The 22,334-nt window shown below is 52.9% G+C and overlaps 1 protein-coding gene across 3 annotated transcripts in view; it reads left to right on the plus strand.

Moving 5' to 3' along the window:
• Positions 1-460: 460 nt before the first annotated feature.
• CTDP1 (CTD phosphatase subunit 1) overlaps positions 461-22,334 on the plus strand; it is a 32,960-nt gene continuing 11,086 nt past the window's right edge. The window contains exons 1-11 of one of the 3 annotated variants that reach the window (XM_084888536.1): positions 461-1,128; positions 5,515-5,598; positions 6,004-6,097; positions 7,664-7,792; positions 10,247-10,397; positions 11,800-11,890; positions 13,801-13,967; positions 14,406-15,368; positions 15,683-15,824; positions 16,485-16,688; positions 21,627-21,789. In XM_084888536.1, coding sequence (XP_084744662.1) covers positions 821-1,128; positions 5,515-5,598; positions 6,004-6,097; positions 7,664-7,792; positions 10,247-10,397; positions 11,800-11,890; positions 13,801-13,967; positions 14,406-15,368; positions 15,683-15,824; positions 16,485-16,688; positions 21,627-21,789 — 2,496 coding nt within the window. In that variant the 5' untranslated portion in view covers positions 461-820. The remainder of the gene's footprint in view (positions 1,129-5,514; positions 5,599-6,003; positions 6,098-7,663; positions 7,793-10,246; positions 10,398-11,799; positions 11,891-13,800; positions 13,968-14,405; positions 15,369-15,682; positions 15,825-16,484; positions 16,689-21,626; positions 21,790-22,334) is intronic. The other 2 variants (XM_084888537.1, XR_014795401.1) reach the window with 2 other exon arrangements.

Genomic DNA, 22,334 nt, shown 5'->3' on the forward strand with positions numbered 1-22,334 from the left:
CGCCCTGAGGAATGCCCTTCAAGGTCACCACGACGACTTCCCTTATCTCTCCATCTCTCCGTACTAGGAACCCGCTACAAAACCGAGGCCTCTCCGACTACTCGTTACATACACAAGCCCTCTGACCCTGACCCCGCCCTGGCCCCGACCTGGCCAACGGGACTACGGCTCAGCGGCCCGCGTTGCATGCCGGCACTTGTAGTTCTCAAGACGCCCGCCTTAGCGCGCGAGGGGACCGTAGGACGGCAGTCCGCGTGGGATGCCGGGACTTGAAGTTCATAGGACGCCCGCCTTAGCGCGAACGAACATTTGGACGGCGTCCCGCATTGCGTGCCGGAACTCGCAACGCCTGATGGGGATCCGCGGTAAGGCAGCGCGCGGTGCATTCTGGGACTCGCGGTTTAAAGACCCTCAAGTGCCTCTAAAGGGACCTGTGGGACAGCGGCGCGCGCTGCATGCTGGGACCGGTGTTTACATAGTAAATCGGACGTAGCAGCACTGCTCCCGCCGCGCCCAGCTCCACGGCTTTGGACTCGGAACATCTCGGCACCTGTTGCTGGTGCAGCGCCTCTCGGGCCCCGCGTGGGCTAGTGTTTACACGCGGGCCCCCTGCCGCACGCACGTGGCGTAGTGTGACGCCACACGCTGTCCCGGAAGTCGGCGCGGACCTGGGCGGCGGGTGGAAGCCGGTGCAAGAGTGGGAATCGCAGCGCAGCCACCGCCGCCGCCTGGGCCAGGGTCGCCCGCCCGCCGGTCCGCGATGGGCGCCGGGCCCTGAGCGCCCTCCCGCCGCATCTCCGCAGCGAACTTGTTGGCCGCGATGGAGGCTCCTCCCGCCGACCGCGTTCCCGCCGAAGGCACCCCGCCGGCGACCGTGGCGGAGGTGCGCTGCCCGGGTCCCGGTCCGCTACGCCTGCTCGAGTGGAGGGTGGCGGCGGGCGAGACCGTGCGCATCGGCTCGGTGTTGGCTGTGTTCGAGGCCGCCGCCGCCTCCGCGCCGCCCGCCGGGCTCCCCCCTGTCCGCGCCGGCTCCGGGGGCTGCGTGCGCGCCGAGCGCAGGCTGAGGTCGGAGCGCGCCGGCGTGGTGCGGGAGCTGTGCGCCCAGCCGGGCCAGGTGGTGGCTCCCGGGTGAGTGAGGCGGGATGAGAGCGAGTGTCTCGGGTTGGGAGAGGGGCCAGGGCACTAGGCAGGAGAAGGTCTAGGGGGCTGAACTTGGGGAGAACTTTGCAGGGTAAGCCACTATGTGTGGTTTTTCTTTAGAACTCGGTTGTGTTCCCTCTTCTGCAATAGGTGCCTGTACCTAAGACGCTCAATTTGTAAGTTAGGAAAACTGGGGCGACAGTGAGTATGGAACGAATCAGCGTGCTCCACGCTTGTCATCGCGCTATAAACTCCCGGGGGTGTGCACTTCAGATCCTCATAAACTTTGCTGAACGCGGTTGTAAAACCTGGTGCGGTCCTGCATCATAGTTCGGGAAGGAGGTGCAGCTGGGCGCCCTCCCAGGATTGGCTCAGCAGCGGGTCCTTAGTTTTAACCTTCTTAGGGAACTGGTTTCTGTTGAGGTGCGTAAACCTGTCAGTGCATAGTTTGTGTGGTCTTGAGATCAGGTTGAAGTGGACACAGGTGTGTGTGCACATGACTCTTGATAGTTTTCATTGTCAAGAACAGAAAGGGGGCAGGTGAACATTCCCGCCTCCTGCTGGAGTGGTTAGTGTACAGCTTCCCTCTGGGACCACAGTGCACCCCTCTCCTCTCCCCCCCCCCCCCCCCCCCCCCCCCCCGCCCCTCAGTCAGCTTTCTATCCACTCCTGCCTTTCTCTGGTGGTGCTGCTCACTCTGGTCTCCTCCCCTCCCCCTGGGGCTGCACTGACCCTCAGCTTTTGGTCTGTGCCCCTTCCCGGAAGCTAATGAGGACAGGATGGGATACAGCCATCCTTTATCCCATCCCGGGGAATCTCAGCCTGCGTCCACTCTCCTCACTCCTTCAGCTCTGATGCCTATGCCTGCCACCTGAATGCAGGTGGGAGGGGGCGGGGAATGGATGTTGCCTCAGGATGGCACCCTCCACTGAAGTCAGCTGCCTGGCTTCCTTAGAGGGAGGGGCTCGCTGTTGTCTGTTTGACAAACTGTTTCCTGCTGTCATCGCTACTTTGAAGTCATCTTACCTGATCTCTTGGGGCCTAGTGAGCCTATAAACCTACCAGCCTGTGCATGATGGAGGGTAAGCTCAAGGCCCGTGAAGAGCCGTTCTCCGTGACGTTCTGTCCTCTGTGCAGCTATGGGTGTGGGGGCATGTGGCCGGGGCTGTTCACACAGAAGGGTGAGGCAGGGATTGTCCAGGTGGAGTGAGTCCTGTGCCAAGGGGACCTATAGCTGTGCTTGGGGGCACGTCATTAGCCGGGCACGTCATTGAGTCACAGGCTGTGGAGGGTATGGAGAGGCCCCAGGGGTCCGCAGGGGGACAGGAAAGAGGCTTTTGTGTGGGCTTCCCTTGGTCATAAGGGGACAGGTTAGAAGCTGGCTAGGGGACAGGGCCGTCTAGGTGTGGGGGAAAGATGGGAGGGGACTGCCGGCGTGAGTCCTTTGGGAGCAGTCTGGCCCTTCTCTCTGTCCTGCTGTGGTCTGCCGGAGGGCCTTTCTGAAAGGACACCGACAACTCTATCGATATATCTAGTGGCCTAGATTTGTGTATTTGTGACCAGCAAGTACAGCACACGTGTTTGGGTGCAGTTTGGTGAGTCTTGGAAACAACCACTCAGTCAAGATAAGAACATCTCCCTCGTCCAGACATGTATTTTAACTTCATCTGGTTCCTCTTAGGGCCATTTAACATTGACACTCTTTCTCTGAGATGGTACCTCCCTGATGTCTGTCATGGGCCTGGCTGTGCAGCCTCTGTGACACTGATTTCTTTTTAATTATCATTCTTTTCTCCACCCATCCTTAGTCATTGGGCTCCCCAAAGGCCCGCTGTTGTCTGCTTCCTGTTGGTGGTGACACCCTGGCCCCGTCCACTTCCTGGCTTGCATTCCCCTGTGCCCTCTGCCAATGGCCCCTGTCCCTCACTTGCTGGTTCCCAGGAGAACCTCCTGTTCTTGCTTCTGTCTCCCTCCTGTTTCTCTCCTTCAGTTCCCTGGGTCCAGTCAGTCTTCAGTAGGCAGGTTTGCTCTGGGGCGTGGGGCGCTGTCTTTGTGTTCTGCCAGCTCCCTTGGCAAGTAGCACCTGCTCTCGAGCCATGGGGCTTGTCTACCTGCCTACTCTGTGCCTAGTGCCTTCAGCTGGACCCTCTGGTCTCAAAGCCACCGCTCTGTGCTCTTCCTACTCTGACCTCGGGAGCCTCAAGCCTCTCACCTGCTTCCTCATCATCTGTTAAGACCCGGACGTTCTCTCCGGGTCTGTACTAGAAGCTTCCTTCTACCTTAGAGTCAATCCTGTAGCAGCGATTTTCAACTGGTGTGCCCCAAGAATTTTTAAAACATGCAATACCTGACTGTTTAGTCAGAGGCACTGACCTCTTTTCCCTTAGATTGTCAAAAAAAAATGACAGCAACCACTGACAGCGGTCTGGTATTTTTTGGTGTGCCACAGAATTTTAGTAATTAGCTGATGTGTGCCATGAGAGGAAAAAAGTTGAAAACCACTGGTCTGTAAGTTAATGGTCCTGCTCTGGGTTCCCATCCAATCTTAGTGATCCTGGGCAAGATAGTCTTCTTAATAAATATACAGATAAATTAGACTTTATCAAAACTAAGAATTCGTCTTCAAAAAACAGTCAAGAAAATGAAAAGGCAGGCTACAGACTGGTAACTACACCTTGTAAAACATTTCGACCTGTTTATTGGTTGAACTAGAGACACACCAAGTATATCTTTGGGTTAATGTTATTAGGGGCAATTGCTAAGTTTTAGTTTAAAAGTAGGAAGAGAATAAAAGCAGACTCGCCGAAACTGGTTTGACTCAATGGTAGAGCATCGGTCTGCGGACTGAAAGGTCCCGGGTTCGATTCCGGTCAAGGGCATGTACATTGGTTGCGGGCACATCCCCGGTGGAGGGTGTGCAAGAGGCAGCTGGTCGATGTTTCTCTCTCATCGACGTTTCTAGCTCTCTATCTCTCTCCCTTCCTCTCTGTAAAAAATATCAATAAAATATATTTTTTTAAAAAGAAGAAGAATAAAAGCAGACTCAGTGCTCTTCCTCACTGGGGTGTGTGGCCACGTGTTCTCACGGGGTAGCAGGACCGCAGAACTGTAGTAAACGGAAGCAGCATCGGCACTTTTAAACCTTGTAGACAGTGAACGAACCCGTTTGCTCAGTTTCTCACAAAACCTGCCTCCAGTGTTCCCAGGGGCAAATAGCAGGTTCCAGGGCCCCACAAGCTTGCTGCAAAGGACCCATTAGCCAGGGATCAAAATGCACCTCTGACTTTTGGGAATGGCCTCCAGTCCCTTTGCCAACTCTGCTACATGTTCTCAGGTGATGGAGGGCCCAGTGGGAACGGAACCTGAATTAGCACTGAAGGGGGTCTGGGAAAGTGGGTGTGACCTTATTGTGGCAACTGGGCAAGTGTCCTCTGAGGGCTGACCCAGAGGGACGGGTGGGATTGGAGAAGAGGGTGCTGGTGCTCCTGTGAGGGTCACTGAGCCTGGATAACCGAAAGAAGGGGTGCCCACGTGGGGGTGGGGTTTGGGTATGGGTGGGGTGCTAAGGAGCCACATGAATGGGAGGGGCGAGAGTGGGGGTGGCTTGTCAGTGCCCCAGTTCTGGAGAGCAGAGGCAGAAGACCATTGGTGAGAGATGAGGAATGCAGGGTGGGTGGACAGTAAGCTGAGGACAGGTGCAAAGGCTTCTGGGAAGGTAGCTGTGAGGAGCTGTGTGGGGTCCAGTGCAGCGGCTGGTCTGTTCCTCTTTTTGTTTGTTTAAGATAGGAAACAAGCAGATTTTTGGCTAGAGATTTAGATGGCATTAATAGCAGGAGAGAGCATGCTCCAGAGAGAGGAATAAGGTGATAGGGACAAATTAGTGCTGGGGTTAGAGGCTGCAGACAGGGGACAGCGAGGCCCTCGCCCTGGGCCCCACCCATGTAAAGAAAATAGTAATCTCTGTGTAGAAACTGGAACTATTGCAATAGTCTTATCAGAAGTGCAGATGCATCGCAGCCTCTCTCTGCACTGGGAACACGGGGGAGGCAGCCACTTATCGTTGGTATTATTGTTCCTTGTTGTATTAACAAAGTTTCAGTTTTTGGTGATTGTTTATCATAAATGTAAGAGTGTTTGAGATAGTTCCCTCTCCTGACAGGACAGTTTCAGTCCCTGCACCTGTTCTATGAGGTTGGTTGTGTTTTAGGTGAGTGGAGCCAGGTGAGACATCCGTCCTCCATTTTACAGCCAGAGCACAGGAGTCCCCTCGAGGGGTGCAGCAGCCAGGTCTTCCCCCCACTCAGGGAGAGTAGTGAGAAACCAGCGTCCAGTGTCTCCCTTCCTGATTCCTGCTTTTCGCCCCCCCATTTCTAGAGCGGTTCTGGTGCGAGTCGAAGGATGCAGCCACCCAGTCGTCATGAAGGGTTTGTGCGCCGAGTGTGGCCAAGACCTGACTCAGTAAGTACTGGCCCGGCGTGAGCATAGTACCTTTCATGTTGGAAGGGGGACCGTGGGTACAGAGGCGAAGGGTGGAGGGCACGGGGAGGGGCTGGGAACCTGGCTGCTCTAAGGTCAGCTCGCCCGGTCGCCCGCAGAGATGTGTTTCTGATCCTACGGTGTGTGTAGGGGGTGCCGCGCCTGGCTGTTTCCTCATGGAGTGCCGGCGTCAGGGTGACATCAGCGTGTTTTCGGCAGAGTTCTGTGAGGGACTGGAACGTAAGCGTTTGGCCAGTCTCCTCTGTGTTTTAAGTGGACAACGTTCTGTAGTTGCCAGCAGCACGTCGACCACAGTGGAAATGAGGGCGCTCACCGCATTGGTCTGCAGCCGAAGGCAGCCACCTTACATCTCTCTCGCTTCCGCAGGCTGCAGAGCAAGAACGGGAGGCAGCAGATGCCACTGTCCACAGCCACCGTGTCTATGGTGCACAGCGTCCCGGAGCTGATGGTGAGCTCCGAGGTGAGTGCCGCCCGTGGGTTCCAGAGCGGGGAGAGGGCAGCCGGAGGGCGTGCAGGGCTTTGATCACTTATCTCTGACGTGACCTCTGGGAGGACGACGAGTATGGGGGCTGCTCTTGTCTCTTTCCCAAGTGATTCCACACCTGGCTCCCTGCTCTCTGGGGCTTTGGCTCCGGTCCCTGGAGCCAGGTCTGGGCTGGAGGGATTAGACATGTGAACACAGGCTGCGACCAGCTGAGGGCCAGGGTTAGAGTCCATGAGCAGCTGCCGCCAGGACAGGTGGCCGTGCAAGAGGTGACCTGGGTAGAGTCGAGAGCATCGGCAGTGCTCGTAGAGCAGACAGGGGTGCAGGGACCCCGAAGAGGCCTCAGAGCTCCTAGGGGGGCCCCTGTGCATTTAGGTACCAGCAGGCCCAGCTGCCCAGGGATTGAAGGTGTCTGCGCAGACAGGAAGTTCGGAGTTTTACCATATCTGTTTCTTTCATGCATTCCAAGCACACCTGACACCTCATGTTTCTATGGTATAACTGGCTGAGAGAGCATCGCCAGGACAGAGCACAGGAACAGGCCTATTGGGGTTGTATAAAAACTCAGATATAAAGCATTTTCAGAGTTCTGCATCTGTGTGAGTAGATGATACATTGTTACAGGTGTTTGGTGTGTTTTTTTTAGATTTGTGCTTTTAAATGATACCTACTTTGTTTTTTATGAAAAAGACAAAATACCAGGTACATGATTCAAGTTTTTCTGAATTATTGGATTTTAAACAAATGTAAATACGTATGGGGGGCAGTAGGGGGGAAAGAGAGAACTCGGGAGCTGGAGGATTAAAGAGAAGAGTGTCCGCCGTTTCCTGCCACCATGGAACCACCATTGGCTTCAATCCCTTCAGGAACAGAGGCTAGAATTCTGTGCAACCTGATGGAGCCAGCGTTTGTTGACAGTATAACTGAGTTACAGTGAGAAGTGGTAGTGATGCAGGCCCCAGGGTCTGTCACGGGCCCACATCATTGGCTGAGTGAGGTAGGACCAGTCCCTTCCAAGAGCAGTTTCCCTGCTGGCCCGTGAGGGCAAAATCTGGGCCACGCCTTCTCCATGACCCGCCTGGGCCTCTTCCAAGGTGAAGCCCAGCGCCGAGCGGCAAGCACCTGAGATGCATCCACATGCCTGCTGCTGCACCCCGTGTCCCTGCCTCCCGTCCAACTCTCCCCATTCCTTCTGCAGTTCACGGTGTTGAGTTGCTCCACAGCATCCAACTAAATTTTTATAGGAACCATCACTTCCTTTTACCTCCTTTATCATTGGTTTACACCTTTCGTGAAATGTCAGAATTAGGATCACAAGTCAGAGTGCCTTGCGGGGTGTGGTACACACTGCAGGCTCCAGGCAGCAGGGGAGGAGCCCTGTGGCCCCACGTGGTCTGAACAGCAGTGGGTCCGCTGGCAGGCAGTACAGAGGGCAGTGAAGAAAATGCTCAGCTTCCACCTGCTTTTCTTAATGAAATTGAATTGTATTTTGGATCCAGATGTACTTGCATTGTCATTTTTCCTTTTTCGTTTTAACTTCAGCAAGCCGAGCAGCTAGGGAGGGAAGACCAGCAGCGACTGCATCGGAACAGGAAGCTGGTGCTCATGGTCGACTTGGACCAGACCCTGATCCACACCACCGAGCAGCAGTGCCAGCAGATGTCAAACAAAGTGAGTGCCGCGGCCCTCAGGGCTCCTCCAGGGCCTGTGCCGCAGGCAGGTCCCCCACACGGTCCTCAGCAGCGTGAATGCAGGCCTGGAAGGCCCAGGGGCAGGCAGAGTGGACAGCAAAGGGGGCGGTATTGGGGGAGAGGAGCAGGTTTGTGCGCTCTTCAGGAATGTCTGCAGTGGGGGGCAGTGCAGGTGACCCGGGCTGTAGATGAGGCCGGATGTCTCCCTGCATGAATTCTCCAGCGAAATACAGAGAATGGGTCAAGGACGGAATGCTACTTCAACTTTGTGCTCAGAAGTTGTGGAGCCAAGAAGTTGAATTTCTGGACCTTTCAGAAGGCTGTTGCAGGCGACTGTCCCCAGGCAGGTGTCAGCTTCTACTGTCACCAGCATCACCAATATCGTTATCTTTCACTTATTTGTTGCTCAGTAGCCCACTGTTAATGCTCAGATCTTCATGTCCACAGAGCTCAGCAGTCTGGTTAGGACAGCACTGTGGGAAGGTGTCCTTAACAGAGAGGCCAGGCTGGGACACGGGTTTATTGTGCCTTTGAAGTCGGGCATTTATAAGTTAGTTGAACTAGTTGTAACATGCCAGTTTCTCAGCTAATGTGGTCCAGAAAGCAAATGTCAGCATCTGCATGGTCGTCTGTGTACTGCTAGGGCTTCAGTGCTGCCACACCCTGCCCATGGGCCCATCCCTCTGCTGGGCTCAGTAACAGGGTGATGACAGGGCTTTGCCGGCCACCCAGAGCCCCCTCACATGCTGCTGCTGACCCGGGACGCTGCTGACAACTTCAGACATATTGACTTCTTAACATGTGCCTTTCAGGATGCTTATTGCAGTTCATGGACTATTAACTGTTGGGTGGAGTGGAAGTTGTTTACAAGGTTTCATTCATAGTCTTCTAACAGCCTGATCACGAGGGCTTTGACTGACTTAGAACTGGGAAAAGTTAACTAAGCCTAAGATTGGTTACTTTTCCTTTGTAGTTGTTGTTTAGAGCATTTTTACTGAGAAAATTGGTGATAAATAGGATTTAAAAGATCAGAGTTTACTTCCTGAGGAGAGGGAGCCTATTTGCCTATTAATCCTGTATAAGCATGTTGGTATTACTAATTTTACCGTCTGCTGAGGTGATTTAGAATGCTGTTTCAGCTTCTGTGATGTGTCTATAAGTTAATAAAGCTATGTCTTAAAATAGTCTGCAAGGTAGACTAGCTTATGTGGGAACCCGTGGCTTGCTTTCATTGATAACTGGGGTAGACACTGTTAGCAGATTACTGGGAACCTGCTGTAAGCTGACTGTGGTTCTGCTATTTGACAAATGTCAGTGTTTGAAGGAACAAAGCACATGAGTGACATTGCTTTGCTTTATTCATCATTAACAAGAGTGGGCACAGTAGTCAGGATGTGTGAGGGTTTGCTGGTGTCCTTGCAGCCCTTCAGTGACACTGCAGGGAATGGGTGGTTGTCTTAGTTGAGATAGCTGTTTCCTGTGAGTGTTTGTCACAGGTAGTCTCTGTACTTATAACAGACTAGGGGCCCAGTGCATGAATTCATGCACCTTGAACTATGGGCCATAAGGCTGTGGTGGGCACGGGGGCAGGTCTCAACCCGTCCTCCCCACCGCCGCCCGGCCCCTCCCACCACAGCCCCCAGCAGCACTGGCCCTGCTCGCACCCTCTGACAGTGTGGAGTGATTGGGGCCGGCACCATCAATGGGTGTGAGCGGCAGCTCCTGCCCCAATCACCCCTCAGAAGCAGGGGGAGGTAGAAAAGTCCTCAGGGGTGATCAAGGCCAGCAGCCGCCGCTCACACCCGCTGATGGCGCTGAGTGATCAGGACCAGGACCAGTACTGGCAGTGGGTGCGAGCAGTGTCCTGGGCGCTGGCTTCAGGTGCAGATTTGGCTGGCGCTGGAAGTGGGTGCCTGCAGGGCTGGCGCCAGCAGCAGGTGCAAACGCTGGGCAGGACCACGGCACACAGGACAAAGAATTTTCATTAACCACCAGAGGCTTGCCCTGATGACAGCGACTGGTGCCCTGCCTTTGTCTGGCACCCCACTCACCTGCTCCACCATCCTGCTACAGCCAACACCCACTATATTCCACACACGCCCCCTAGTGGTCAGCACACATCATGGTGGTTTGGTTGTTTCACCATTCAGTCTATTTGCATATTAGTCTTATTGTATAGGAATATATAGGATAGTTGCCCTCATTGCCATAGGTGTTACTGTAGGTACTTGCAGTGGTTTTGTAGGCAGTTATATGTTGTCATCGGTAGTTGCTATGTGGGTGGCCACAGCATAGGGGGCTGAGCGCACTCCTGTGGAGCATGTGTAAGGAAATGGTGTGTGCCAGGTAAGTTGACATGATACCTGGACCCCTGTCCTGACGGTGGAGCCCATGCCCTTGGGTCCTCTGCTGACTGGGCGTTCGCTCTCCGCAGGGCATCCTACACTTCCAGCTGGGCCGGGGTGAGCCGATGCTGCACACCCGCCTGCGCCCGCACTGCAGGGAGTTCCTGGAGAAGGTCGCCCGGCTGTACGAGTTGCACGTCTTCACCTTCGGCAGCCGGCTATATGCACACACAATCGCAGGTGAGCATGCGACTCCGGCTGAGCTGTGTGTGGTGCGCCTGAACACTGAGACTGGATTATTTCTTACTGTCCGCCATGGTCTTTATTTATTTATTTATTTATTTCAGAGACGGGAAGGGAGGAGAAATAAAAACATTGATGAGAGAAAATCATTAATCGGCTGCCTCCTACATGCCTCCTACATGGGGATAGAGCCCACAACCTTGGCATGTGCCCCAACCAAGAATCGAACCATGACCTCGTGGCTCACAGGTTGATGCTCAGTCACTGAGCCACCGCGGCCAGGCCCGACATCTTTCTTGAAGGTGAAGGAAGCTCCCTGTCAACCTCCCTGGGAGCTGGTGGTTGGGGTGGCCAGGGAGCGTTAAGTCTCTAAAGCTCAGCCACTGCTCTCCTGGGCAGCCCCTCCCCACCTGCGTCTAGATGGACTGGCTGCTGTCATGGGCCAGTTTGGGAGTCGGTCGGGACCACAGATAGCTGGAAAAATAAACATCTATAATAATAAAAGCGTATTATGCTAGTTAGCCCCAACGTCCTTCTGGATTAAGCCAAGGCTGTGAGGTAAGCCAGGTCCTGAGTGCCAGAGGGAAGCCGATGCTGGCAGCCAGGGGAAAGAAGGCCTACGCTTGCACGAATTTCGTCCACCGGGCCTCTAGTCTTATATATAAGTGAACTTAAAATGTTTTACTAATTGGTTTGGAAACACTTGTGGGGCCACATTGCTTATGTCTATTTGCACTTAACATTTGAGGTGCAGACGGGCGATCTTACTAGGAGCACGCAATGGCCGTTCAGCACTAACCTGTTGTCTTGGTGCAAGCGTTAGGCTGAGCTGGCTGAGCTCAGTGAATGGAGGCAGCAGCCCTTGGGTCATGCAGCACTGCCCACAGTGGCCACGGCTGGGGGCAGTGTAGGGTGTGGGCTTTACCTCCCTGGGGACGGCCGGGATCCAGCCCCACTGACGGCAGGTGGACCTAGTACCTCCAATGTGACATGGTTACAGCTCGGTATTAGATGTCGATGGTCAGATTCAGCACCTTGAAATTCTCTTTATTGGTTGGTCTTGGTCCTTTGTTGTTGCTGGAAAAATGAATTTTTCTTCTCCTGTGTACATTTAGTGCCCTTGTAGGACATTATAATCATAAACATTATAATCAGACAATATATTAAAGTAATTCGTCTTGTAACTAAAATTCATCGTATTTGCCTTTAGCGTGTGGCTGCTGTGGCTATTGGGATAAGTGATTGGGACATGTGAAGGTTAATGTAACTACTTTATAGAATTCTCTGTGATGCTCTGTGTCTCTGATTCTAAAGAAACAGTAAGATCTTCACCGTATGCACAGTGGAGTGTCCATGCATCTTAGACACACATGACCTTTATCCTGCTTTCTTTTCAAAGGCTTTTTAGACCCTGAGAAGAAGCTTTTTTCTCACCGAATATTGTCGAGGGACGAGTGTATTGACCCATTTTCTAAAACAGGGAACCTCAGGTACGTACCTGCTCTGTTCATCCCAAGACTTGCTTTTGGTTCCCATTGTGAAGATGCATTAGGAGCATTGAGCAGTAATTGTGTTTATTCTTGCATTTCTATCACTGTCTCTGGAATTGTCTTCTAACCAGACCCCTACTTCCTGCCTCTCCCTGAATGTCCAGACAGAGGCAGGAGCCCAGAAGGATGGTGGTGTGGAGAGAAGGAGCTGAGAGCAGGGCTGGGGGGGAGAGGGGGTGGACACAGGAAGTTCAGGTGACAGTGTTGGTGGAAAGCGCCCAGAGCTTCCCCAAGTACCAGGTGGGCTGTCTGTCAAGTCACAAGTTTAAAGAAGGTGTTGGCATCTCAGGTTCATGATCCCTCCAGAGCTGGCTTCCTGTTAATGCTGGGAGTGTTAGGAGAGCCTAGGTCACATTTTTATCTGCCCCTCTGCTCTTCCCGTTACCACCAGCCTTCCTGACTTGTCGTGTCTATTTCTTTTTTCTTTTTCTTTTTAATATGTTTTATTGAGTTTTTACCGAGAGGAAGGGAGAGGGACAGAGAGCTAGAAACATCGATGAGAGAAAAACATCGATCAGCTGCCTCTTGCACACCCCCTACTGGGGATATGCCTGCAACGAAGGTACGTGCCTTTGACCGGAATTGAACCTGGGACCTTTCCGTCCTCAGGCCAACGCTCTATCCACTGAGCCAAACCGGTTTCGGCTGTCCTGTCTATTACTCTGCGATTGGGCCATCCCACCCAATTACAGGGCTCTTTGATATTCTCAGAAACGTCTTCCCTTTATGAGCAATGTCCCCCTTTCTACCCAGTGTCAGGTAGAACTAACGAGACTGGATAGTAAGGCAGTAACAGCTGTGTCTTCAGTGACCTCCTGGCTGGTGTCTGCCACCTGCATCTAACATTTCGTGTGCAGATTGTGCACTAGGAAAAGTCTGAAAGTACTTGTTTCAGAAACAGACCTTGTGTGTTTGCTCCTTAGCGTCAGAGTGAGCAGGTTGATGTGGGCAAGGAAAACGAGTGAGCGTGTCAGTGACTAAGGAGCCTGCTCCACAGTGGACACGGCAGTCCCCCACTGGAATTAAATGTGCTGGAAGGCATTTGCCACTGAGGTGTTTTAGCTAGCGTATGTTCTTCTGGAAAATGGACTCACAAAAATATTAATTTTGGACACATGAACGGTTTTTCCTGGGTAGTGTAGCCTTTATTATTTATTAGCAGTAGAGACCCTGAACAGTGGTAGGCATCTCTACTGGATCTTGGAGACAGGCAAGTAGCAGTCATCATTCTGAGTATTGAGTGCTGTGAGCCAGCTCTCTGAATCTCAGGGGTGTGGACAAAAATGAAATTTAAGGAGACCATGTGAGGTAGCAGAGCATGCCTGCACCCAGGGATGGCCTTTAGACCCTCGTTAGTATTTCTGCTCACCCCACACACACTAGTAGTTTTGAGAACTTTAAGGTTGGGGACTTTAAGGTTTGGGAACTTTAAGGTTGAGCCTTCCTGCCCCTCTCTCTGAAAGCCCTCACTTGGGAACAAGTGGAGGCAGACTCTGGCCTGTAGGCAGATAGCCTATGTTTGTAAATGAAGTTGTACTGGGACATGGCCACTGATTTGTCCGCGAGGCTTTGTTGGGACTGGAGCTTTCTCCTTCCTCTCTGGTCTTCTAAGGAGGGTGCTGACTCCTGCCTTGAGAAATACCGGGGACAGTGGAAGAAACTGACATTTTAACTTTTTACCTTCTCTGGAAACAATTTCAACACAAGCTAAACAAAAGCCCTTCTGTACTTTGCATCTGTTTCGCATTAGTCTGCTGGTCTAGTCATTATGTGTAAGATGGCTAAGACTCTTAGTTGATGATTCCTTTTTGTCAATCATGCTAATGGTTCTGATCCATTTTTACTTCTAGAAATCTCTTTCCTTGTGGAGACTCAATGGTTTGCATTATTGATGACCGAGAAGATGTCTGGAAGTTCGCCCCCAATCTGATCACCGTAAAGAAATACGTCTACTTTCAGGGCACAGGGGACATCAATGCTCCCCCAGGGTCCCGGGAGCCTCCGGCGAGAAAGAAAGGTGGGCCACTCCCTTCTAGTCCTCAGAGAAGTGTTAGCATTTGCTTCACTGTCTCCTCCGCCTCTCACCTGCCTTGTGACTGCTCTGAATTCAGGACTCACTTTGTTGCTGCTTGTTGTATTTCAGTATTACAGAGGCCGTTGTGTTTATGTTATACTAAAAGGCATGATATTATTTTGTTTCTGTTTCTTAATCGTACAGTTTGAACATTTTTCCACTTGAGTAGGATTAAATAAAACGTTTTGAGGTATGCAATTATTACTGCAGCCACTAAAATAGGACTGAGAGGTCTGTCTGGGCTGGGAGAAAGTGGGACCCAGCAGTGCCCCTGCAGTGGACAGCTCGGTGGCCTGTCTGAAGCAGGGTGTAGCGGATACGTCCTGCATTTTCCCATTTCTTGGAAATCATAGTAACCTCTCCTTTTGTGTGCACCTGCAGTGAATTATCCTCCCAAAGGTGCTGACATCGCAGATCAAGCTCCGTCCATTAAGGACCCTGAGGAGGGAAGGCCAGTTTCTGCAATCGAGCAGAGTAACGGCCTTGGGAAGCCCATGAGGGAACTCAACGGGGACTGGGCCTCGCCTGCTGCCCGAGCCCCTTTGGTGGACGGTAGGGGGCCCCCAGTGTGTGTTCAGCAGCAGGCTCGGACCTCAGTGGAGAAGCAGCTCTCTCAGGGCACAGCAGGCAATGACCTGGACTTTGACTTATCCAGTGACAGTGAGAGCAGCAGTGAGTCGGAGGGTCAGTCCTCCACCACCTCTGATGGCGAAAGTGGGGAAAAGAAGAGCCAGAAGAAGCACAAGGCTGCGCAGGACACCAGGAGAGCCGTGCAGCAGGGTGGCGCCCCTGGCCCGGGTGGGGAGAGGCCCACACGGCCGAATCACTGTGGAGAGCCTGTGCCCGGAGTCCAACCTGATCTGCAGGAGGAGGGCGAGCGAGACAGCTTCTGTGGGCTGGCGGGTGGCTCTGCCGACAAGAAGGAGGCCGAGACGGAGTCCCAGAACAGTGAGCAGTCAGGTATCACAGTGGGCGAGTCCCTGGACCAGAGCGTGGAGGAGGAAGAGGACGACGAGGAGGAGGACTCTGATGGCGATGACCACCTGGTCCACCTGGAGGAGATCCTCGCCCGCGTGCACTCTGACTACTACGCCAGGTACGACCGCTATCTGCGCGGGGAGACCCAGGAGGCACCCGACATACGGAAGATCGTCCCTGAGCTCAAGAGCCGAGTACTGGCGGACGTGGCCATAATATTCAGTGGGCTGTACCCCACCAACTTCCCGGTGGAAAAGACGCGAGAGCACTATCATGCCACGGCCCTCGGAGCCAAGATCCTCACCCAGCTGGTGTTAGACCCTGACGCCCCTGACAGGGCCACCCACCTGATTGCTGCAAAGGCAGGTAAGTGGCCGGCCAGCCACTAGGCCTTCCTAGGTCCTGCCTCGAGGTGGGAGCACGGACAACCAAGGGAGTTTGTGGGGTAGAATGCATCTATACTGGCCTCTGCAGTCATTCTTGGAACTAGCAGGGCTCCTGTTTCATGTGGAATTTTCAGAAGCCTCTTTCTGGTAATTACATAATGGCTAAATCCTATTTGGACTGGTTCTCTGTCTGCCCATCTTGGGCCTAGGTGTGCATGTGGACGTGTCCTGGGTACATGCCTTAGGCTCTGTACTGGGTCCCTGAATAGCCTGGCCATTGCTCCCCTCCTGTAGGCACAGAGAAGGTGCGGCAGGCCCAGGCGTGCGGACAGCTGCATGTGGTGAACCCCGACTGGCTGTGGAGCTGCCTGGAGCGGTGGGACAAGGTGGAGGAGCAGCTGTTCCCGCTGAGCGAGGACTACGGCAAAGTGCAGAGGTGAGCTGCCAGCAGACTCGGCCCCGTCTCCTCGAGAGCCCACTCCTGGCCACCAGCCTTGCTGCTCGCAGACCCACACGGCATTCCCAATGTTCGGGGCGTGGCTTCCTCAGCCCTCCCACCTGTGCCCTGCCTGCCCCACTGGGCTCCTCCAGGCTCCGTCACGCACAGGTTATCCAGAAAAGGTGACCGTTACTGCCTAGGTTTTTTCCTGTGACTGTGCAGTAGGGCTGTCAGCAATGAATCTAGTTTTTGTGTTTCTTTTACAACTGATAGAAGTTATATGAGCCACAAAGCTGCTGTAGAGTCATTGGGAGAGGCTCAGCCGTGGCGAGGAATATGTAAGAGAGCCTGGTTTTTGTTGTTTTCTTCCATAAAGGTTTGAAAAATGCTTCCTATTCTTAAGGAGTTTGATGTTGTATTTAGAGGGAAATCCCGGGACGGGCACGAGGGAAACAACAAACGCAGCCTGCACTTGGGCCCCTGCGCTGTGTGATGTCCTGCCCTGGCTCTGCCCTCGAAGTTAAGATGAGTGGTGTCCACATCTTCATCTGCACAGGCTCTGCGTGTAGAGGAGGGAGACCTCAGTTCAGGGCCTGTGTAGGGCGTCTTTCAACCGCCGGTGAGTCCTGGCTCCTCATGGCCTGTTCTCACCCACAGGGAGGACAGTCCCGCAGCCTTTCCCGACAGGCAGGGTGCACTTCCAGCTGCCTTGTTCCATCCGACACCCGTGCACCCCAAGGCCCAGCCCGGCCCCGACGTCCGGATCTACGACGCCAGCACGGGCAAGCTCATCCGGAAGGGCACCACCAGCCCCGGGCCCCCCGGCTCCCTGCAGATCCACACGGGACACTCCTCTTTCAGGTACGGCCGCCGCGCCGCCGCGGAGCACACCTGCCGGCAGGGCCTCCCTCGGGCGGGCTGGGTGCCTCCGGTGCCGGTTGGCCGTGGCTGCGCTGAGGGCTCCGGCTGCCGGTGCGGAAAAGCCTCCCCTGCTTCCACTTCGGGCCTCTCTGCGTACGTTGCTTGTGTCGGCCGCCATGCACTGGCTCGCTCACACTTCTCAGGGTCGCCCTCCATGGGCCGCTTCATTTGCTGACCACACATGGGCCGTTGTTGGCCATATCACAGCAGGTGATGGGCTGGGGTGAGGGAGCGGGGGACTGGGCCTGACCCTGATGCCGCAGGCCCACCAGGTCTGTCCCTTCCACAGGGCGGATGGTTGTGAGGGAGAAGGGCAGCTCGGCCTGTGCTGGGCTATGCCGCCCCAGCTCAGCAGCACAGCCTCCCTGGTCGCCTACCCACTTCCACACAGCCCAGATGGGCTGGCTGGTGATGGCGATGGGTCGAGTGGGACATGTGGGAGAGATGCCCAAGTGGGCCCGCACCTGTGCTTCCCCAGCGGGGAGGGCACTTGTGGAGTCTCGGGTGCGCCCTCCATTTCCTCTGTGCCGACAGGATCCTGAGTTTGAGGACCACACACCCCACTGTGTAAGCAGTGTTGGGGCGGTGTCTGAGATTTAAATGAGGGTCTGAGGTTGGCGTTTCAAAGAGCTGCCATGGTGTGGCATTGTGCTAGACGTGTGGCCCTGCTTCATGTCCCCTCTCCCTCTGGAAAGCGCCTCCCTCTCTTCCCTCCCCCCCACCCCCCCGCCCCCAGCAGCAAGTGGCCATTGGTGCCTCCCTCTGGCCTTCCCCTGGACATGGTGACACTTCAGAGCCCAGTGAGCCGCTCAGAGTGGACATGGAGCCACCCCTGATAGCCCAGTAAAGTGTCCGCTGACCCTGCTGTGGGGCCCCAGGTGTGACAGACACCCTGGGTTGGGCTTTTGTTTGGTGATTGGTTGTTTGTAACTAAAAGCATCATCACTTGATGATGAGAGACAGACCAGAGGACTGCTGTTATTTTTATACGAGCTGCCCATTTGTGTGTAAATAACCTGGGCTGTATGTGCTACTTTTTATTCATGGTGGGAAAGTTAATTTTCATTCTGGAAATATTACAAGATTCTGTCTTTTCCTTTTAGACTTATGTACTTGTGTCCAGATCAATAAAATAGAAATAGAGAGGCAAAAAAATAAATAAATAAAATAAAATAAAAGCATCATCACTATTAAATCCCACCAGTTAAGGATTTACGTTTGACCTCTGTGCTGCTGCTTGCATTCCTGTGACCTCAGTCATGATAATATCCAGGAAAGGTCGTGCGTTCCTTTAATAAATGGTGCCAGTGATTGACCAAGTTTGCTGGGACTTGCAGTCCCACCAGCAAGTGTCAGGTCACATCTGCCGTGTCACCAGGCTGTTGCCTTCTCTCATCTCGACTCACCATTGGGATCTCACTTCAGCAAGCTGCCCTTTGTAGCCTTAACTTGCCCTGTTTTTCTTCCTGGGTTTTTGTGAATTTCTGGGAAATGTTCGTTGAGTTAGAAAAGTGCCCTGTAGTTGCTGCCGTTGCGATGAAGGAGGCCAGGGTTCTTCCCGGCTGGACTGCATCCCTCACCCTTTGTGGATGGATGGAGTCCTGGGTATTTTCCTTTGTCATCAGCACTTAGGGCTCAAACGTTTATAATGTGTAGTGTTCACTCTCAGACCTTTCTTGTCATTTCTCACAACGGATTTCACCTGTATCCCACCCTCTCTTTAGAAATTCTGTGGTGAACAATATCATGTCAGGTATATATGTTTTTTTAAGTATAGCCTTTCCTTGGCACCCAGGTGAGCAAATGTTTGGCATCCTCTCTTGTCGCCAGAGCAGCAGGTAGACGGTTGCTGCTCAATTAAAGGTTCAGCTAAAGCGGTGACGGACTTCACCTCCAAGTTCGTGGAGGACGTGTACCTAAGGCAGAAAGGCTTCTTTGGTATTTCAGCGGAACTCTCCTTCAGGCTATCCTGCAAAAAATTAAGTGTGGGTTTCTAGCTCTATTTTACTGTCCCAGAGAGGTCCCGAGGGGCGTGGTTTCTTGCTTAGGTTCTGATGTGCATGGACTGTCAGGTGTTCGGGATGGGTCCTGTGTTTATCTGCTACCACATAGAGCAGTGGTTCTCAACCTTTCTTTTCTTTTTTTTTTCTTTCTTTTTTTAATATATTTTATTGATTTTTTTACAGAGAGGAAGGGAGAGATATAAAGAGCTAGAAACGTTGATAAGAGAGTAACATCGACCAGCTGCCTCTTGCACACCCCCTACCGGGGATGTGCCCGCAACCAATGTACATACCCTTGACCGGAATCGAACCAGTCCACAGACCGACGCTCTACCACTGAGCCAAACCGGTTTCGGCGGTTCTCAACCTTTCTAATGCCACGACCCTTCAGTACAGTTCCTCATGTTGTGGTGACCCCCACCATAAATTTATTTTCATTGCTACTTCATAACTATAATTTTGCTACTGTTATGAATCAATGTAAATATCTGTGTTTTCTGATGATCTCAGGCAACCTTGCTATCGGTTCTCAACCTGTGGGTCGCTCATCCTCTCAGCCAGGATGGGGTCAGGGACATAGTGCCTACACAGGGTGCTCCTTGCCCGGAGCCTCCTGACGTTCTTTGTAGCCATAGGCACGTCCCCACCCACCGGCTACCAAGATCCGGTCGGTCGCCATCCCTGGGATTCCGAGAGTCTTTTGTGCCGTCACTGTGCCCTCCCTGCTGGGCCCTGCTTCCTGGTGACCATCACCCATGTGGACGTCGGGATGTGCCCACGTTTCTCCGGAGTGACCGTGGGCTGTGGCTGCCGGGTTCGTGCTCAGTGTGTGGTCATCCCATCAGGACCTGCCCGGCCCCGGCCCTCAGGTGGCGGGACCTTCTCTTGCCCCAGCAGTGATATTTTCAGTCTCTTTTATGTCTTGTTCAGATTGAATGGTTTCTGTTCCATCTTCAAGGTCACTGGTTTTTGTTCCCTCCGTCTCCTCTGTGGTGACATTGAACCCGCCCAGTGCATCTTGTTGGTTGGTTGGTTGGTTGGTTGATGTCTTCTGTTTCCTTACTGAGGCTGTTTGTTTTATCTAAGTGTCCTTGTAGCTGTTGGTTGAAGGATAACTGCTCTCCAAACAAGAAATTGTGAATCTGGCTTAGCACGGACAGTGGTCCCTCGGCCTGTGTGTCAACCTGTTGTGATCTAGTCTTGGGTGGAAAATCAGGAAGAAGTGGCCCCCTGCCCTCACTGCCACTCGGGATAAGGGGTTGGAACGTTGCAGGTGCCCTGAGGGCTCGGGACCCTGTTTGGTGACCGATGTGCAAGGTCTTATGCACCTTGGAGCCACAGCCCAGGCTCAGCTCAGCTCCACGTACCCCTAGGTCTGGGGGCTCCCTGCTTTCTTGGTGCTTGTTCTCAACCTTTCAAGTTTTTGTTAAAACTCTGGGACCGTTTTTCTGAAGGGAAACTATAGTTTTAGTAAAAAGATTCTTTGCTGCTTTTCCATATTCATGTTGGAGCTCTGGGTGTTTGGAACTGACAATAGTGGGTATGAATTAGAGTGTGGCCTGGTCTCTACATCAGAGAATAAGTATCAAGCACTTGAGTTGGTGGGTGGGCTGCTGACAATGCCGGGAATATGCATCTGACCCTTGAATCATGGAGGGAATTGGGCGCCGACCTGCACAGTTGAAAATCCACATATAACTTTTGACTCCCCAGAACATAATTGTCCCTGGGTACCTACAGGGGATCGGTTCCAGGGGTGCTCAAGTCCCCTCTATAGAACAGCCCAGATCAGTGCACACAGACGCCCCTCTGCGCACAAGATTCCCAACTCAGGTCAGAAAGAGCAGGTGTTCATTGAAGGAAGTCTGAGTGTAGGTGGGCCCGCACAGGTCACACCCCTGTTATTCATTCTTTAGGTTGTGTTTATGTTTCCAGGTTTAAAAAAAAAACCTTCCCTTCCTTAGATAATATTTGATTAGCCTAATACAATTGCTGCTTTTTTATTTTGTGGTTTAGACTTAATACCTCCATTTTTCTTCAAAAGAATGAGGTTTTACTACAAGGTTGTCAGTGTCCCAGTGATTAGACCTGTGGTGTCTGTCTGGTTCCAGGCCCCCACAGAGCAGCTGACTCCAAAAACAGTGCCCAGAGGAGAGTAACTGCAGCTTTCACGAGCCCCTGAAATTCCCACAGCCGTGACCGGTGTGAGAGTGTGAGCGTGAGATCTGACCGCTGAGACAAGTGTGTGTAGAGGGAAGCTTCAGAAACTGGTTCAGACAGAACTAATCGTAACGTAGTGGGACATCTCTGACATGATGAGCAGGGTGTCAGCTCTTGGGCGGAGCCTGTTGGTCTTTGCTGGTTGGTTTATTGTATTAATATTTAATAGTTTAACCCAACTTTGGACACAGAATTCATGGTACCTTTTCCTGTTCTCTGTGGACAGATGCATCTCTTTCTTCATAATCATATTTCCTGTTTTTATAGCTTGTATAGTATAGAAGTAGTTAGTTTTGTTTTGTTAAATCTTATAGTTCGTTCAACCTTATTTTGAGGATAAATAACAGCTCCTGCGGGTTTCTGGAAGTTTTTCATCATCACTCTTCCTATTTGCCCTTTGTTCTAAAACCAGTGAAGCCCAGTGGATGCTCTGGGGTGGCGGTGGGTGTTGGCTTTCACAGGAGGAAACCAGCAGCCTCGAGCTAGTGAGATGAGGCAGCATGTTCCGTAACTAGGTTGGTCTCTGAGTGTGCATGTGCATATGTGTGTGCGTGCGTGTATGTGTGTGTGTGTGCTTACCTGTCCCGAGTCAGGAATCTGATTCAGTGCTGGAAAAGTGCCTTCCCTCATGTGGGACCTAAAATGTTCATTTCAGAGCTGTTCAGCCCCAGCAGCAGCAGATGTTTGGTGAAGAGCTGCCAGATAATCCTGATGGAGAACAGCCTGGTCCTTCTAGAAGAAAGCGACAGCCCAGCATGTCAGAGACCATGCCGCTGTACACTCTGTGTAAGGAGGATTTAGAGAGTATGGACAAAGAGGTGAGACCCTCAGCGTGCCAGGCCCTGTGCCCTCAGCCGGCTCCTCTGGGGCCCAGCATCCTGCCTGTGGGTTGGGACTAGCACTTTGTTTCTAGGAAACGAAATGGACAACAGTATCAAGTGATGTGTCAGTGTGTCGGCAGCATTCAGCAATAAATACACGACCTCGGGTTTGTGATTCCATGGTGGGCCCTCACAGTCCCTCCCCCCCAGGGAACCTGACAGCGTCTGGGCTTGTCATTGATAAGGGGGTGCTCCTGGCATCGAGCAGGTGGAGGCCAGGGATGCTGCCTAGCAGCCATGTGAAGTCAGTTTGTCTGTCTCCTGGTTCATCTCTAAAACCACAGCTCTCATGTCAGCCTGTCCTTGGTCCCACCTGGCCTGGGGTCCTCCCCTGGCCCTTACGCCCCACACCCTGCCCCGGGGAAGGGTCATGCCCATCAGGGTCTCCGTTGTACATTGTTAGCACAGCATCTTTCTTGGGCTGGCTAGTTTGAAGGGCCAACATAGAGAACCACGTCACACATCCCAGTAAACAGCAGCGG

The sequence above is a fragment of the Pipistrellus hanaki genome (assembly GCF_964339955.1).
Source record: "Pipistrellus hanaki genome assembly, chromosome: 6".
Classification (NCBI taxonomy): Eukaryota; Metazoa; Chordata; class Mammalia; order Chiroptera; family Vespertilionidae; genus Pipistrellus; species Pipistrellus hanaki.